Genomic DNA, 18,918 nt, shown 5'->3' with positions numbered 1-18,918 from the left:
GGAGGTGACAGCTGCCACCACCGCTGAGGTCGGGAGGGGGCCAGCCGGACTAGCTGGATGGAGCCCCTGATGTGCAGATATTTTCCTGTTCTAAATGGAAAGAGTCCACAAGCTTGTCTTTCAAATGCTCCTTGGACAGGTCTAGTCGTTCAGGATTCCTTGGCAGTCGGGGGAATGTTCTCAGACTTAAGAGAAGCAGAAGCCTCGTGGGCAAGTTTGGTTTTGAATATGAGCTCGATTTCATAATTGTCTGCTACTGTTTTTAAACAGCGCTTGGAATTTGTACACTCTTCTTTGAACTACTTTCTTGTTTGTTGAGATTTCACCTGGTATTTACAGTTCTGTCTAAAGGAACCACTAATAAAACAAAAATCGTAACCCTTTTGTAACCCTCAGTGGTTGGTTCATAATAGCTTTTATTTCTTCTGCTTCCTGAAGCACTTTTCTTAGGCTTAAAAAACAAAGTTTTATTTTTTCAGAAAGACTGTATTTTGCTTCCTCTAGCACTTTCTACCAAATAGTGTTTACTTTTTACTTTTTGAAGTTGTTCCCTTACTTCAAGACTGTATTGAGACTTGAAGGAGACGTGAGGGCAAGTATCAGTAATCACCATCAGTAGTTGTCAGGTTTGCTGTTTACCAAACCTTGGTTTTTTTCTTTTTAAGGTATTGTTGAGGAATATATAGGATATGCTACAGTTGTAGTTAAAAGGACGTCTCCCAGCCCCTTCACGCAGATCTGATAGCATACGTATAACTTAGATACCTCTCAGCTCTTTTCAGGCTTCATGTAGTTGGTCCTTGTCTTCTGCCTGGTATTGGCCTCCTGCCTAGAGGCACATTCGGTTAACTGTATCCATTCTTTGAAGTTGAGACATCTTAAAGCTGTCATTGGGCATTTCTCTAGAAGTGAAACGGGACTTGTGTTTTATAATAGGCACTAAGAGACTGGCCCACAAACAGCTCAGCAGTTGGATGTCAGCCTAGACGTCAGGTGGTGAACGTGATTATTTACTAATGGTAGTATGAAAGATCTCTCTTTCTCTCTTTTTAATCTCAAGAAAGAAGAATAATGTACTAAATGCACTGGTTAAAAAGCAATGGAATGTCCATAACCTGTGCTGTCAAAGCACTTAATGCTAGATGGAAGCCCCCATGGGTTATGGTTTATGGATGAGGGGTTATGGGTGGGGGCTATGGTTTATGGGTGGGGTTGGCTCACGTGCTGTACTCACCATGTGGGGACAGTAAGGTGCTTAACGTAAATTTCATTGAAAACTCACAGTCCTCCACCGTTATTGTCACCACTGAGCAGGTAGGAAGCTGCAGCTCAGAAAGGATGCTGGATGTCTGTGGTGCAGGGGGCCAGAAATGAAGGGTTAACGAGGGAGCTTTTGGGAGGACTGGGAGGACTGGAAGGCTGAGGTGACTGACAATACACATGGATCTAGTAGGAATTACTCTGTGACCCCGGGTGACTAGCAGAGTGGTGGTGGTGATAGAGCGATTCAGAAATGAACTGTAAGAATAAGGTAAACATATACCTTTAGCCCGAACACCCGCCCAGGGCCAGACTTCCATACCTACCCGACCCTCCCACATGTGCACGCATGTGCGCACACTCACACACACCTCTGCTCATGCTACAGGGGTCTTTACAGAGGATTCCCAGAGATTTATTCAGGTTCGCAAGCCATTTTATTTAAATGTGCTGCCAACTTTGCTAAACCCTGTGGAAAAAGGACCCTCTGTTTGGAGCAGAGGGGGACAAATTGAGGTGGACAGCAGGCTCTGGTCCTACCAGCTGCCTCTTTTTTCCCTGGATATCTGTCAGCACAGCTGATCTCTCTGCAGTGCGGGTAACAAAGGGCACAGGATCCTTTTTGTAGCGATGAACCTCACATTAAGGCCCCTTTTGTTTATTTTTTTTTTTAACTGAAATAGTTGACAGGCAATATTATGTTACTGTCAGATGTACTAAATAGTGATTTGACATTTGCATATGTTATGAAATGATCTCCATGACAAATTTAGTATCCATCTGTCCCCATACAAAGTTACTACTAACTATGTTCACCACGCTGTAAGTTACACCCCCACCCTGAGGCCTCTGTAATTTTGCTGTTAGTGGAGTGCTGTGACTGGTCCACTTCCAGGCTGCCCTCTAGACCACGGTCCTAGCTGTAAGGCCTCAGTGGGTTCTTTAGTCCAGGATCGGTTTGCTCTGTAGGCTTAGTTACCGTGGTTACTAATTACAGAGTGCGAGGCAGCCTACAGTACTTTGCAGCATGTTAACGAATGTCTTCAGATACTTAACATAGGTCTTAAATAATTTCTTTTAGTATAAGTTTTAGCTACAGATGTCACTGGCTTAGTTTTTTGCTGTTACCCACTCTCCAGCAGAAAGAGACAAAATGTATGTTTGATGTAGTGTAAATATTTTGTTTGATGTTGTCAGTGCTTTGCGATTTCTCAAGTAAAATAGCCAAAGAACTGCTTAGTCCCAGAATGAACTTAAAAACATCAGGTCACCCTACTTTACTTTTACTCTTTTTCTTTAGTAGATTTCAACTAACAAGAACTTGTAAGTAATTAAATTCATGGAATGTTTAGCTTTCACAACAGCTTGGTTTGTAGAATAAATTATCCTTAAAGACATAGACAGAGGCATTTAAGTGTTTTGTTTTCTTGGGTTTTACTTATATGTTTTGAATCTTATAAAGAAGAGACAGAAAAACATTAACTCTGTAGTTAAACTTGAACTGCCTGAGTTCTGAAGCTTTGAACCATATAAAAATGTTAAGTTAAATTGGTCCTCTGTGGCTTGATAACTACTGTCTTATACAAAAGCCAGGCCGTGTTGTGGCTTAGTCATGCGTTAGACGAAGTGAGATTTAATTTAATCATCGTTGTATGTAACATTTATATGCACACAGATTTGCGCTGTTTAAGTAAGAGCTGATTAAAATCATGGTGGGAAAGCTGGCAGATCTAATTCTTAACCTGTTAAACTAGTGTCCCATTGCTCACAATTTTGTTTTCTCCTTTGCTTCTTGTTTCTTTCAGAGCTTTGGTAACAGAATGCATCTTCCACGGTTAGCCCAAGGCGACCATTGTTTTTATGGCGTCTGTGTCTGTGTTTCCTTGTAGGTACTGGACTGGATTGAGAACCACGGAGAAGCATTTCTGAGCAAACACACAGGTGTGGGGAAGTCTCTTCATCGGGCCCGAGCTTTGCAGAAACGTCATGAAGATTTCGAGGAAGTAGCACAGGTAAAACGATGGCTTGTACTGTCTTTTCCCATAAACACCTACATGGTTAGTTTTGAATTGCAGTTTTGACACCGTCTGAGATGAGTTAGCCGTAGCCGGCAGTGTCTGAAGGTGACTCAGAAGTGATGCCTGAATTTCGGAGTGCGGTTGTGTCTGGGCAGAAAGATGGTTTAGTCCATTGACCTTGTTGTGAAATGTGATGTTCTTGAACCTGAAGAATGGCTTAGATGTTTTTGCCATATTTATTGTGCCAGTGTCTATTGACTAGCTTGTGAAATTCCAGTTCGTGGTCAGAAATTAACAGTCCTTCTTGCATTTCTGTAGCGATGGGCTAGCATGACTTGTCCCTTTGTTACTTCTGTTTTAAAAGATGTGCTTCGAAATGGGAGGTAGGGGTTGTGGTATATTCAGAGCCTGGGGTTTGTGGCGTTCCAGTATTGTCGTCTGCAATGCTAACCAGCTGTGTGACTTTGGAAAAGTTTCTTAGCCTTCCTGCGGTTTAACTTTTTCATCTGAAAAATAGGCACAGTGAGGGCTGCTTGAGAGAAGTAAAGTATGTGTGTGTGGTTGCATCATGCAAGGTACCCAGCCCAGGGCTTTCCAGAACTCACTGCTGTTTGGCAAATGTGCCTTTCATTTTGTTTTGTGTTTTTGTGTTTTGAAAGAAAGATGAGTGAAGGAGGGAGCAATGACCATAACATGAGATATATATATATATATGGAAGCTATAGGAGGTAGGGTAAAAGTTCTTTTAAAAAGAAGTTGTAGGGTGAATGCAAATTGAGACATATTATGGTAAAACTGAGGAACACCAAAGGCAAAGTCTTAACAACGAGAAGAAAGAAACGACAAAATCACACCTGCGAGAATGACTTTGAGGAAGACAGCTGACTTCTCACCAGGAACCACAGATTGTGGAAGACAGTGGAGTGCAGTCCTGAGGGAAAGTACCTCTGAACCACACCCAGCGGAACAATCACTCAACAGTCAGGATGAAATACATAGACTGAGACTGAGAGAGTCCACCACTCAGATACTTGCCGAAGAGCTGGAGCGTTCAGTTTAGTCAGGGTAGTGGAAGCACCCACCGTAACATCAGCACCATGAAAACAAGGACTTTGTTTGGTTCTGTCTCTGTCTCTAGCGCTGAGAACAAGGCTACCTGGTGCAGGTAAGCGTGCAGCAGTATTTGTTGAATGAATGACTTAAGTGAATAAAAAAGGAGCTACAAGAAGAAAGGACTGGGCACAGAGTTCGGTAAATATGTTTGTGAATCAAAGGACTGACCCGTTAGACAAAAGGCGATGGATTTGGGGGCAGAGTTAAAACAAGAAGGAGCCAAGCAGCAGAGCACTTGAGCACGGAGGACAGAGAGGGGTCCCAAGGAGAGTGGTAGGAGGCGCATTTATCTAAGATTTGTAAATTCAGCTGTACATGTTTGCGTTTTTGAAAGACTCCTAAAAATACAGGAGTAGAAAGCACCCCTTCCCATGAGTATAAAGGGAAAAGAAATAGAGAAAACCAGATAGATAAAAACTCATGAAAACGGGTCCAGTGGAAGCAAAAGGAAGGAGAAGAACAAAAATCATGTTAGAAAATCACAAAATGAGATGCAGTAATTTGTCCACAAAGAGTGGGAATTACAGTAAATGCAAAGTAGATTATACTTGCTAAGAGAAAGATTCTCTGATTGAATAGTTCGTGAAAAATCATGCTGTGTATTGTTTTCCAAGGGCACACCTCAAACCTCAATGCACAGGAAGTTGGAAAGTATGTAAAGCATTAGAAGAAAGGTCCACCAGGCAGATATTAACCAAATGGAAACTGGTGCAGGGATGTTGGTATTAGGCAAATAGACCTGAAAGCATAAAAACATTGTTAGAAATAAAGAAAACCTTCAATTATAAAAGAAAGACTATTGATGTACGTCTAACAACATAGTCTCAACATTTCTAACACAGAAAGAGCAGAAGCAAAGCACAGCTGGTGTCTGTGGGTTTTTTATGACGGAGGGGTCAGTTGTGCGCTGGGTGAGTCGGGGAACGTGTGCGAGGTGGAATCGTGGGATAAGAGAACGGCCTGGACTTCAGTCCTGTTCAGTGAAGATGCCTTTAACAAGTTACCCTTTTTACAAGCCTTCATATGCAAAATGGCAGTCCCCACTCTCCCGCTTTGGAAAAGGCAGCCTGGCCACACCCCTGGATGTGGCTTTTCCTTTGGATTTTCCTTAGCTACATTCTTTGTGATCTCCCTACTTATGCTGGCTGGAAAATATTTTGCCTTTCCCTGGGAGCAGAAGAAATGTGGAAAATGTGCTCTTATCTTCCCTTAATTTTTTCCATAAGATAAGCTACTGCTGTAGCCATGTGGTTTGGGGATGGATGTGAAATTTGGATCCTTTGAGCGAAGATGTTAGGCACCAAAGGACCCAGGAGGCGGGACAGCAAACAGCCAAGCCCCAGAGGAGGCTCCTGCCCTGAGTAGCAAGTTCACCCGTGACCGTGGGCTCGACCGCCCTGGCCCCTTCCTGGAGCCTTCCTGACCGTGCTCGAGAGGGAAGGTGCTGGTCTACGGAGTGTCCCCATGTACGTCCAGCACCCTTCCCTCCAACTCCTGTGCAGGGAGTTCTGTTCTAAATTAGGGAAATACCTTCTGTAGCTAACCTTGCCCTGTCTTGATGGGGAACTTACCTCCTCAGATCTGACATGACCAGCAGAGCTGTCAGCACGAGTGCTCAGGGGGCAGCAAGAATGAGACACTTTCTTTGTAGGAAACGTGTCTGCCTTTAAGTTTCCAGGGTAAGCCACGGGGTACAGCGGCACCCTGAGCGGAGGCCTGCTTTTGGCCTCGGCTCAGAGAAAGTCAGGGGCTTGTCTGCTCCCGCCTCTCCCCAGCAGAGTTCCACAGCTTCCTTCTCGTCGTCTGCGTTTGCGCATTGTCCCTGGGATCCTAAGGGGACTTGACCTTCTTTCCCTTAAACTGAACGTCCTTAAGCACAATCTGAACTGAGCATGAAAACAAAAAACCTTAAATACCAACACCTTTTGGCCACTTTGCAAACATCTGCACCCAGTTTCCCTCCTCCTGGTTTTCCTATCATCATCATCATCATCATCATGTGTTAGGCATTCTGCCAGGCACTAGGGGCCAGGCCCAGACCTCCTGAAGGGGCGTGGCTCCCTGTCAGAGAGGGCCTGGTGGTTCTTGCTCTGTAAGCCAACACTCGCAGATTGGTAGAATTCAGCTTGGTGACACAGAAAGAAGAGGACGTTAGAGGCAGCAGGCTTGGGGGTCAACAGTTCAGATCATTGGGCAGTACGGCCACCTGGCCTGTGAGGCTGGAGTGATGGCTGGGCCCCGGGGAGCCCCGTGCAGACACCCAGCCTCTCCTCTCTGCCGACCCCTCTCCTCTGTAGCCGAAGAAATGTGAAAAATGTGCTCTTTTTTCCCCTCAGTTTTCCCGGGGGCGGGCCCTGAGCTCTCCGCCCTGTACCTGGCCGTGCCCTCCTCTCCCCAGTCCTCTCTGCCTGCAGTCCTCCTGCCCCACTGCCAGCCCTGGCCCTGCAGGTCTGGCCTCTTTCCCTACCATATCCAGATTCTCTCTCTTTGCTGCTTTTCCTTCGGGCCCAAAATATTTACAGACCCTCCCTTCTCTTAAAGAACAGCTCTCCATTCTGCTGTTTTTTGGATACCGGTTGGAGTGTTGTGCCACTTTACCTGCCTCCCCCTGTTGCCGGCTGTCCAGCTTCATGCATCTCTGTGTGATGACACTGCAGGAAGCAGGTGCACAGCGACATGCTGAGGCCTGGGGTGGGCGTCCAGCAGTAGGTTGTAGTGGGTCTCAACTGGGATCAGCCACTCACGTAATGCCTCTCTGCTCGCTCTAGAGCGAAAATCTCTGATCCCTTCTGTCCACAGATGCGTGTCCACCTCAGTGTGTGTGAGATAGGCCCTGAGGGGTCGATGATGGAGCTGGAACCCCGCGCACACCAGCCCGTGTGGGCATCATGCATCACTGGACCACCGCAGGCTGGCTCTGGAAGGAGTTTCTCTGCCTCAGTCCATCAGATGGTGCAGGCAGAGGAACCGCCCTAGACGATCAGACAGATTAGATTTGCTGAGGTGGAGAGGGGGCCGTAAGGCCTGAAGAAATAGGATGGACTTCTCTCTCCAGCACCCCCCACCTTGTTTAATAAAGCTCCTTCGAGGAGGGCGGGGGGAGGAGGATAGTGTTTTAAGCCAGAAGAGACCTAGGCTATGAAGCAGCTCCAGAAGGAACTGGGCAGCAGATCTGGTCTACACCAACCGGGGCCTCCGTGTCGAGCCCGGTTACGCTCTGTGTTGGTTGCTTCATTCATGGAAAGCAGCCTGGCTCTTCCCTGAGAGGAAGGATCGGCAGTCTTGCTGTAGCAGAGGGAAGAGAGGCCCGTGCCTTCACCGACCTCCCTTTCCGCCCTCTGGCCTGACTGCTTTCTGTCAAAACAAAGTATAGTAGAAGTCTTACGGCAGAGTAGGTCTAAGGTCGTATTGTAGACGTATGTATTTTTTGGACAGGATGTGCTCTGGAGGCACCTTAAATGGGAACAGAGGCATCTTTAGTGCTTAATAAGGAGGCTTTTTTCATTTTCTCAGACATACGAAGGTGAAACAAACTTTGGTTCTAGGGAAAAGAAATTTTCCTTTCACAGTGTAAGATTGGTTCGTATGTATCTTGGGGTTGTGTTTTGAAGGATCCTTTGTAAAATGAATTCTCAGTTGTCTTCAGTGTCAAGATTTTGAATTAGCCATTTATTTAATGAATTTTTCTTACAATCAACTTCTTCCAAAGAGTGTTGTGGCGTGAAGTGACATAGAGATTCAGAAAGGAAGTAGTGAAAGTCTTGTGGTTGATTTCATTTCACATGTACTAAATGTATCAAATATAGGTTATTCTATAGAATAATTCTAGCATTCTGAGAAGGAGGAACCTGAAAAGAGCCTCATGTTTACTTGGTGGAAGCGAGTTGTGCAGCCGGTGTGACTTCTGCAGAACCATGACTCTGCCACAGGACCCCTTGTCTCGGGCTGTTCCGGGCGCTGCTGTAGCCACTGAGCCAGTGAGCACTGGATCATCTTACACGCGGTTTCACAGAGCGAAGAACCTCCTTGTAACTGATCTGAACGTCCATTCCTTTTCTGTGTTGTACAGTGATCGTGAGTAGATACATCCTGTTGACTGACTCCACACTAATGACTATCTAGAGTGTGGCAGACACAGGCATGTTGCACGTTCATGCAGGAGCTTTGAAAAAGAAGTTAAAAATGCCTTTGCACACGAAACTTTTTGTCAGTTACTGTGGGGAAGGAAGATGCTCTTTGACAGTCATCTTCTCTTTTATCTCCTAAATAGTCATCTGAGTTAAAGCTCCTTTTTAGAAGCTATGGATAAAGCATCCAGTAAAGCAAGAAAATTCTGGTTCAAAGAAGAAGCTGGCATCAGAGCACAGAAGATTTCTTTACTATAAGCAGTACAGCTCTGGGATAGCATCTTCGCGCAGGTGCCTTCTCACCTCTCTGCTTGTCCCCCTGGGGCTCAAACCACCTTCCAGAGACGTAACCTGTCTCAGAGTTGTTCTCCAGGAATCACTGCTGTCAGCAGCTTTTTATCTGTGCTGCGTAATTACCTCACCTTCCAGGATAAAGAAGTGTGGCAGCACTTCAGGAAAACAATGAGTCCTTACACATTCATTCTAGATCTTCAGAAGCTAAGCAGGCCAATTCTGTAACCCCCGCCCCCCCAACCCTGGTCGCTCCTGAACTCAGTCATCTTCTGCAGGGCGGATTCTCCGAGCACAGCACATGGTCTCAAAGCACCTCCATGCTTTCATCGCGTCTGAAATTCAGGCCTGAAGTGCTTGTGTTTTCCTCATTTCCTGTTTTTTCGAAGCTCAAGAAAACCCACCTCTCTCTCTCTCTCTCTCTTTTTTTTAAACCAGATTCTAAGTACAGCCTCTGGCTGTCTCCGGTAAGACCCGGGCTGTAGCTGCTGTGGCTGGTAGGGAAAGGAGGATCTGATCCTCCTTTGAAAGTCGCTTGTGTTTCCTGAGTCCTGGCTATTATGCAGTTTTAATTTACTTCTCCAGAAAACGAGGAAAGCAGTCGGGCCGCCATCCTGGCCTGGTTCTGCAGTGTCTCCTTGTATCCTCACTGAAGGGGTTAGTACCCCTCCCCACAGACCGGGAAGTGGGCCCAGTGGGAGATGCCCGCAGAGACGGGGCAGTGGGCCGAAGACAGGAGCCCAGGCTCTTCAGACTCGAAAGCAGCCCCCTCACCTGACAGCCCCTCCCCACTTCCAGTCTCAGTTTAAATGACTCAGCTTTCCCTCTTGAGAGGACCCTGGCCGGGCCATTCAGCGTTCAGACGGTCGCGCTCTCCTGGCTGCTGGGTTAGTTCCTTCACCTCAGTGTGGCGGTTTCCTAGCTTGTGAAGCAGGAGTGAGGTCGTGTCCTCACTGCAGGGCTGCCGTGGGCACAGAGCAGTGCCCCAGAGTTAGTGTCTGTTAACACCGGGGAGTCTGTTTCTTCCACAGCAGAAGGGTCCAGGGTAGGTTCTGTTCACGGGGAGGCCTTGGCCTTGGGTCTCAGAGAGGCTGTGTGCTAGCCTGGCTCCCCTGGCCCCTCCCGCTGTGCTGAGGGAAAACCGTGTACTGGCTCATTGTCTTCAAGTGTCAAACGGGAAGTGAGACTAAATGAGTGCTGTTTAGTGTCCCAGAGCATTCGGGAACGCATTTGTTCCTTTGGGATGCTGAGTGTGGTAAATGCCTTTACCTGCTGGCATCTGCGGAAAGCTTTCAGAAGTGTGAAGTGTAGCTGTCGGGAGGCACTGCCACCTGCAGACCCACTTACCAAACTCGAGAGGTAATTGTCTTCACGACTCTAGGGACAATAAATAAGAAGACAGACTCGGTGCTTAAAAACGTGTTTAATAAAGCATGATGTGCCGTCCGTGCCGTCCAGCACCGAGGCCCTGTTGTGTCTCTGCTCAGAGCTGCAGAGCGCGGTCCTGGGTAGGCCCTGCAGGGGAAGCATGGATCTCCATAAAGCCCTCGTCCCTGAAAATGTCACTGCACAGTGCTGCCTCTGGTGTCAGAGAACATTCGGGAGCAACAGATATACAGAACCTGTGTATGCAGGAGCCTCTGATGCTGACAGCCGGCCATCACGAGCAGAGCTTTCTCTGTGCCCAGGGGCCACACTGAGTGGCCAGGGTGCCAGCCTCCCAGGAGGGGAGGACTGGGTGATGTCACCCATGGAAAGTGCTCGGGCATTGTTCCATAGGTGAAGGCTGTTCTATTAAGCCCTGTGTGTTTGTGTATGTGTACATACATACACACATACATATTTTTAATAGACTTTTTTAGGTAACTTTCAGACTTAGAGAAAAATTGTGAAGACGACACAGGGAGTCCTCATAGCCTGCACCCAGGCTCCCGCTTATTAACATCTTCCGTTAGTCTGGTGCATTTGTTACTATCGGTGCACTAGTATCGACCCAATATCACACTGATATTATAGAAATATAACGTGGAGCCAGTAGTGTTATGACTAATGAGCTAGCACTGCTTAACTCAAGGCCACCCTTTATTCAGATTTCCTGAGTTTCTCCCTGTTCCAGGATCCCATCCAGGGTCCTGTCCAGGAGCCACATTGCATATCATTGTCATGCCTCCTCTTGGCTTTGACACTTTCTGTCGCTTTTTTTTTTATTATTATTATTGTAGTGGCCTCCTTGTCCCTCCTTCATCATTACCACCTTATTCTGATTCCAGTTCATGGCTTAATGCCTCCCTCGTTTGTCCACAAGGAGGGGCGACTGTCTCCATCCGGAGGCTGCGGGTCACTGTGTCAGAGCCGTGACAGGCGTGGGGCTCAGGCACCTGATGTGAGAGTGGTTTCCGTGCCGTCACTCAGACTCCCCGAGACCGTGTGACAGTCTGTGTGGCGGGCTCCTAGTCACGGAGTCATCGCTGGCAGGTGGCCAGACTGCCCTGCAGGGGAGGTGGAGGCCCCGAGGTGCACAGGTTGGAGAGTGGACGTTTTTGAAACATGGTTTTGTTGTTACAGAGCCCTTTGGAAGTGAGCAGTTTCACCGTCTCTGCTCTCAGCAGGAATCATTGTAACCTAGCTTTCAAGTGGGTCACAGTGAATACATATAAAACCCTTTAACTGAGCTTTGGAGCAGTCAGATTGGGAACTGACCATGCTTTTCAGATCATTTCACGTAGCTGATTCCAAAGAACATGCAAAGTGTGCACACAGACCTTTTCTGAGCCTGGCCCTGCTAGTCAGTCTGAAGGGGTTCTTGGATATCTCTTCCATCATTTCTAGAAAGAGTTCAGAAAGATCCTTTGTTAATAGTACAGAACGTTCTCATGAGACTTGGATGGTACCGAAAAAGAAGAGTCCTCTGAAGATGGTTTTTCGGATGGGCAGGGAGAAGGAGATGGCTGTGAGCCTTGCAGTGTATAAAACAGGGCTGTGCCGGACACTGGGGAGGCGTCCCGCGAGCTGAATGACACCCTTGTGCTTGTAAGTAGGGCTCCAGAGCCAGGCAGACCTGGGGGGTCCTGTTCCACCACCTGCCAGCCTTGGCCCCTGCGTCTGGTGACTGCCCTCCGCTCCTCAGTCTCCTGACCTGTGACGAGCCTGGGTTGGGAATGGATGGCCCAGCTCCGGGGAGGCACTGAGACCCCACGGAAGTACGTGCTCAGGACCAGGGCACCTGTGGGGTAGGAGCATTCAGCCTGCGGTGGTGGCAGAGAGCAGACCGACCTTCAGCTGGCCTGTGTTACCGTGTCCAACCCCCGTTGACCCCGCACCCCCTCATTGCCCTCCAGGGTGGACTGCTCCACCCTCTCCTGCACCCAGACGCTTGGGGGGCCTCAGTCTGTAAGTGTGGGTGTTAAAACCGTAATACCACTCTCAAAATCAGGAATTGGCACTTGCACATGATTGCCCCCTAATCCTCAGACCCCACGTGTCCTTCGTAGCTAAAGGATCCGGTGGTGAGCCACCTGTAACGTCTCCTTGTCACATCTCTTAGTGTCCCTCAGCCCTGAGCTTCTCCTTGGTCCTTCCTTGACTAGTGTGACCTGACCCTTTGGGAGGTCTCAGGCCTGTTGCTTTGGAGAAGGCCCCTCACTTTGGGTTTGTCCTCACCGCTGTATTCTGGTTACACGTCTCCGGCAGGAGTGTCCTGGGAGCGCTGCCCTGCCCTCCTCACGCCATCCCATCAGTCGACACACGGTTGTAAGTTGTCTGTTACATACGGTGTTCACCGTGACCCCTCGGTTACAGCGGTGTCTGCCAGGCTTCTCCGTTGTGAAGTGAGTCTTTCCCCCTTAGGATTTAGTAAGTACTTTGTGGGGAGGTACTTTGAAATTCTGTAAATATGCTGTTCCTCGTCCAGTTTTACTCATTTGTGTCAGTCAGGACTCACGGTTTCCTGCTGAGTGGACTGCACTCCATCACCGTCACTGTTTACATGGATACTCAGATTGCCCCTTGTTTGGCCTCTCCAAGCTGGCTTCTCTGTCCTGTCCTGTCCACATTGTTCTGGACCATCTCCTTATTGTGTTTGGGCCACAGTAGGATGTTGCAGACTCATCTTGTGTTCAATCCCACTGCAGCCCTGGAATCCGCCACGTCTCCACAGAGCCTGGTTCTGACCAGAGGAGAGTGGCGCTTAGAAGTGGAGGTCAGGTGCTAAGCCTGCTTACTGCTTTTGGGCCATTGCTGTTCCCAGGCTCCATCGGTGGATGGGGGTCGGGGGAGGAACGTGAGTGAGTGTGTACTGTCTGTGTGTTGAAAACTGTATTCTCATTGGTCCCCCAGTTCCAATCCAGTGCCACAGGGTTAATGCAAGTGTTCTCCTTCTCCATATTTGTAACCCCTTCTCCCAAATGAGGAACTCTCATTGTCCTGAATGTGTGGCTTTTTAGACGAAATTCCCCTGGAGGTCGCCAGTCTCCCACCCAGGAGGCTGCCCATAGCAGGGGCGCCCCGGACCCTTCAGTCTGGGACTCCTTGCAGGGGCACGCTCCCCACACCCTGGACCACTGCCATCTCACCTGAGATGCCAGCCCTGGGACTGAGATGCTGGGGAAGGAGGAGGATGAGGGCTCGGTCTGTTCTCACGGAGAACTACACACTCGCCCTGGGCCTTCCTGGAGGCCTCGCTCCTGCTCTTCCCGGCACTGTTCCTTCCTCTCCAGCCTGTCCGCTCCTCCCTCCGCCCCCAGCAGCAGACCTCTCGCCAGCAGTTCCTTGAACAGTACCGGGGCCCTAACAGACCTGTTTATTTTATTTGAGGAACCCATTTGCAGCCTCTCATTTATCAAGAGTCAGAGTAATTTTCAGAGTATTTTAGACACCCACTTACACTTAACTCTCAGCTCTTTAAAATGCCAGCTGCTTTATAGCCATTATAGTTATTGTTTCCTTTTTCTCAGAAAATGTGTACTCTGAAGTACAAAAAAAATTTATAAGTGCAGAATTACTGATAAGGAGAAACACAGGAAGAGACATTAACTCATGTTTGTTTGGAACATACCCTTTTCACTTGCTCTTGGGGAATTATCACAAAGTGGTGTATCATACTGAAACACACAAAACTGGAACTCTCCACTCTGCCATAAAACCGGGAGAAAAAGTGAAGCGGGCATTTGTGGCTATGAGCCGCCTTCTGGCCGTGCAGCAGCAAAGAGCTGGAAGCCCTTTGTGAGTCACAGGACAGCCAGCAGCTGCCTGCAGACACCCCATTCCTGCTGCGGACGGAAGGGCTGCTGTGAAGTTCAGAGTTTAACAGCCCAAAACAAGAATGGAAGAGGCTGCTGATAGAGATGTACTGGATCCTAAAACCATCTCTTCCCAGCCTGTTTTTCCTGTTTGATTGGCAGAGACGGTCAGGAATATCACCCGCAGACTCTTGCCGTATTTCGTGGCTCCCGGCCTGGCCAGTTTGTTTTCTTGTTCACCTTCTGTTTCTCTGAACATTCTCTTCTGCAGAACACATACACCAACGCGGATAAGCTACTAGAAGCAGCAGAACAGCTGGCGCAGACCGGGGAGTGTGACCCAGAAGAGATCTACCAGGCTGCCCACCAGCTTGAGGACCGCATCCAAGATTTCGTCCGGCGAGTGGAGCAGCGGAAGATCCTACTGGACATGTCGGTGTCCTTTCACACCCACGTGAAAGAGGTAAGGCATCCGGAGCCCCCATCTGACAGGGTCTTTGAGCACCTTGGAAGGATGAGGGTGGTCACAATGTCAGAAGTGGACCGGAAGTGGCCAGCGATGACACGTAGCTGGTTCTCGCTGAGTGGGGACTGAGCTGGCCTCCTTGCTGGCCTTCTTCGCCACAGGGACACATTGTGGCCCTCGGATTGGGGAGCAGTGTCTGCCAGAGCGGACCCGTGAGGGTGGAGGCAGCCAGGGAGACTGTGGACCAGGAGGCGACCAGGGAAAGCAGGAGCGGAAGGAGATGTCATCTCCTTGGAGAGAGGCAGGGCGTGTCCACTTAGCGGAGACAGATGACCTGTGCGTTGCGGTCAGAGGTCAGAGCTGTGGGGCTTCCTTTCTGCCTGTTCCCCTGTCACGTGGCCGAGGTCATGGCCATCTTCTGATTTTATCAGGCCGTCTGACTACTTTCAGATACTCACAGAAGTGAGTTCTGCATAATGTTGACTTTAAATGTACCAAAGCCAGCATGGCCTTAGTCGTATTAGTGCTGCTGTCATAGGTGTGTTCCTGCTGGTCAGCTCGTCTCAGAAGAAGAGATAATGTGTTACTTGATAGATGGTAGGTAGGTTGGTACTGATTATACACTGCATATGTGTTACGCTTGGTGAAAATCAGAGAAAATTACAATTGAAGAAACTATCATGTAGCTTTTGAGATAAAAAGGACTTGTAGTAAAAACAATGTTTTTAGTAGGACTACAAATTGATTAAGGATGTCAACTTCATCTTATTTCTAAGGAAAAAAATTCTCCCTTTCACAGCTCTGTATAAATTGGAAATGAGGGGCCTTTTTAGGTAGTTTGGGATTAAGTTCACAAAGGCTGTGGTAACAGGCTGTGAAGAGGGATGGGGAACAGTCAGATCATGGGGCCCACTTGGAGAGGGCTGGGCCTGGCTCAGCTTGTTTACAGGCATCCGAGATCAGGGACCAATGAAATTGTTTAAAGGAAAAGAACTTCACCTCCACGTCCGGGATCTTGGGCAGTCAGTCCTCAGCCAGGCTATTTGTAACTTGAAAGTTTGGCTCCAGGAAAACCAGACTCACTTTCAACTCTGAAACACCACGAGCCCAGGAAGACAGCGTAGGGGGCGTACTTGGCAAACTGCTGGGACCCTGAGCAGCCCTTTCTGCAGAGGGGCTGGTGCTTTGTGGGCCCTGGACAGTTGTCAGAATAGAAAACTGCCAGGACTGGCTTCTTTCCCTGCTTTAATAATGCCAAAACAAAAAAAGACTTCCCAGCGTTTACAAAGAGACTATTTTTTTTCCAAGGAGACACGTTCAGTGGACACTGGTCCACGGCAGTTCTGATCACAGGTGCACGTGGCAGCTTGAGTCAGATCACAACAATGAACCAGTCTGCTGCCTCTGTCAGCTCCCTCCTCCGCCTCCCGCAGCCCTGCAACCAGAAGAGAAATTTGGTTAGGCTCTTCTCTTGCTTTTGAACCGACAGTGATTCTTTGTGTATCTGGAACACCAGCCTGAAGCCCCGAAGCATCCTCGTGGTCTGGCCCATGCAGAGTCAAATGCACTGCTCCCCTTCACTTCCCCAGGCAGTTAGCGGAGCCTCCTGCACTCTCTAGAACTTTCTTTACGCCCACCCCTGTTATAGCACTTGTGGTATAGTTTTGTGTTACCCTCTTCTTCTCACCAGTATTAGTGCACTAACTTTTCTGTATTTTACATGTTTCTACCCTCTAGCTGAGAGGGGAGGAAGATACCAAGTGTGGAAAAGGAGGCTGTGCCTTTGTTAGACTGTGACAGACAGAAAGCCGGGAGGAGCTCTGAGCAGCCCAGACCTTTGGGAGGGAAGCACGGTGGGCGGGGGCTGGAGTTTTGCATTGGGGCAGCAGGGGACGCCATGGACAGGAGGGAGTTCACAGGGCGATGGGGGCAGCAGCAGGCAGGGGCCAGGACTAATCTGATACGTGTCTGTGTGACATGCCTTAGGGACACTCTAACAGGATTTGTGAAGATATAACTTGCATTTAGGACAAAAAAGATTCTTTCCCCAAAGTATTTATAACTTAGATCACCTTTTCAACTTTGGTATGATTTTCAAGAAGTAGGTACTAAAGAAAACTGGACTGAGAGCCTTTTACAAATCTGTTCTCCAGAGACGAAGTTTGGGCTCACTGGTTTTTGTGATATCAGCGGCATTTTTAAGGAAAAACATGGTAAAAGCATTCCAGTTAGTAAACTACAGGGTCTGTTTTGTCACAGTAGGCTTGGAAGTTTATTGAAAAATGAAAATACGTTTTGTTTTCTTGACTTACACTATAGGAACTTCTTGTACGTATGAAGTTTGTAGACTAAGGGAAACTTAAGTCTGTTTTGAAGGCTAAGTGGTTCACCTTTACAATTCGAGAATTTTCAGTACATTCATTCTTTCCTTTATTATATGAAAGACCTTGGCAGTAGCAGAGAAGGTGGTATGTTCACCATGATTTGGTTCCCCTTAAATGTGTGCCCCTAAGGTGACCTGGGCTAGGGAGTGGTTCTGTGACAGCCGGGGAAGGGTGCATAGCAGGACACACACATGCTCGGTGACGGGAAGGGCAGGTGACTGGGGAAGCTGGCTGCACACAGTGTGGAATACTGTCTGACCCTTCCCCAAGATGTGCTTGGACTTCGTTTTTAGCCCCAGCCCTTTTCTCAGTGGATTTATTTTTTTCTGACCAGCTGCAGCATCTTCTTTAGCCTCCTTTCTCTGTGCTACATGAATGCCCTCAAACCTGCAGGGACACTTGGTAGCTTTTATGCAGGAAGGAATGGTTTCTTCATTCATTGTGTTTTGAAACCAGTTATTGAAGGAAAACTCAAATTCGCTTAGAACATATTTCATTATGTATTTTAAAACAAAATTAAAAGTGAGAGAGGGCCAAGAGGAGGAAGTCATGCTAATTAAATGTGTTTGCGTCAAGTCACTAAATATTTTAATATAGCGGATGAATGAAGAATGGCTAAAAGATTTAGGTTATCAGAATTAATTTTTCTCAAGCAGATCATACAATTTAAAATAACACAGAAGGAGGTAGAAAAAGCACCTTGCTTTGTCATTTAGGCAAATATGTGAAGCTTTTTAGAAGTTAACGTTCAGAGGCTCTCCGATGCGGGGCTTACTGCTCGTCACTCCCAGGTGTCCAGCAGTGCTTTTATTTCTCACTTTATCCAGAGCGTAGCTCTCTCTTTTTTGCAGTGAATTTCTGGCCCTCTGAGGAGCAAGTAATACAAAGGCGATCTCATTAACAACCATCTTTGGAAAGGTGCCAGACCAAGGTGATATCTGCTCAGTGTTGGCTCAGGATTCTTTTTAAGAGTCACACCTGAAAGAAGGCTGGTGGTTTTAAGTCTCTTTGCAGACCAGGCACTTAGATTCCACAGGGAGTCCTCGAACTCTAGTCTCTTACCCCCAGAGGACAGAACGGACAGCGCTTGTTCCCCAGGAAAGAGAGAGAAGAGGAGATACAGACCCTTGAACACCCGGGTTTGAACCGTGCAGGTCCACTTCCACGCAGATGTTTTTCAGTAGTAAACCCTGTGGTACCACACGACCCGCAGTTAGTTGAATCTGCAGATGCAGAACCGCAGATGTGGAGGAACCACGGAGGCAGAGGAACTGTGGATGTTCAGGAACCACGGGTGGGAGGGCTGACTGTAAATTATACATGGATTTTCACTTGTACGGAGGGTCAGTGCCTCTAACTCCCAGTTGTTCAAGGATCAGCCGTGTTTTCACGTAGATGGCAAATGTTTTATACCTTAAGGCTAAATGCAGAAGGTGGTTGATAGAAGTGTCAGCCTCAATTTCACCATTAAGCCCAGATTTGGAAGCATCCTGGGACCCTTTTCTCAGTATTTTCCTCTGAAAGAAATTCATGAAATGTTTGACCCACTTTCAGAAAGCTTGAGGACTGATCATCTGTCCTTTTTTTAAAAAATGTTTTTAAAGTAGTATTGTAGTATTTAAAAGGAATGTTGATCAACCTAACATAAATCTAATTTTATTTTAAGGGAGTTTTTGTTTTCCACCTCAATCTTTCTCTTCCCTTCAGTATTTTGTAGCTTTTTATTCACATCAGTTCTGATTACACTTCGTCCATCTTTCGGCCTTTGTTATCTGTCCTCCTTTCCTTTTGAATGCATTTTCCACTGTTCATTCATTCATTCATTCTTTCACTCATTCATTCCAGAGTGTCTTCCAAGCCACCTGTAATATACGAGGGAGGTGTTAGGAAAACGAACAACCAGCGGAAAAACATTTCTGCTTTTGTGTGTATCATGCATTTTAGACATGTGTTTGTTTCTCCTAGTGGATGTTAAGTTACTTGAAGACTGGAACCCTGTCTCACTTATCTTTGTCCTCTGCC

At 47.6% G+C, this 18,918-nt stretch overlaps 1 protein-coding gene across 3 annotated transcripts in view; it reads left to right on the top strand.

The window, feature by feature from the left end:
* Window positions 1–18,918, top strand: part of TRIO (trio Rho guanine nucleotide exchange factor) — a 330,020-nt gene that overhangs the window by 164,811 nt on the left and 146,291 nt on the right. For all 3 annotated transcript variants that reach the window (XM_072958843.1, XM_072958845.1, XM_072958844.1), the window contains exons 10-11: window positions 3,150–3,272; window positions 14,318–14,509. In XM_072958843.1, the coding sequence (XP_072814944.1) occupies window positions 3,150–3,272; window positions 14,318–14,509 (315 nt within the window). The remainder of the gene's footprint in view (window positions 1–3,149; window positions 3,273–14,317; window positions 14,510–18,918) is intronic.

This window comes from Vicugna pacos, chromosome 3 (assembly GCF_048564905.1).
Source record: "Vicugna pacos chromosome 3, VicPac4, whole genome shotgun sequence".
In the NCBI taxonomy this organism is placed as follows: Eukaryota; Metazoa; Chordata; class Mammalia; order Artiodactyla; family Camelidae; genus Vicugna; species Vicugna pacos.
Note: the sequence above shows the minus strand (reverse complement) of the source record. Positions and strands in the feature narration are given on the sequence as shown.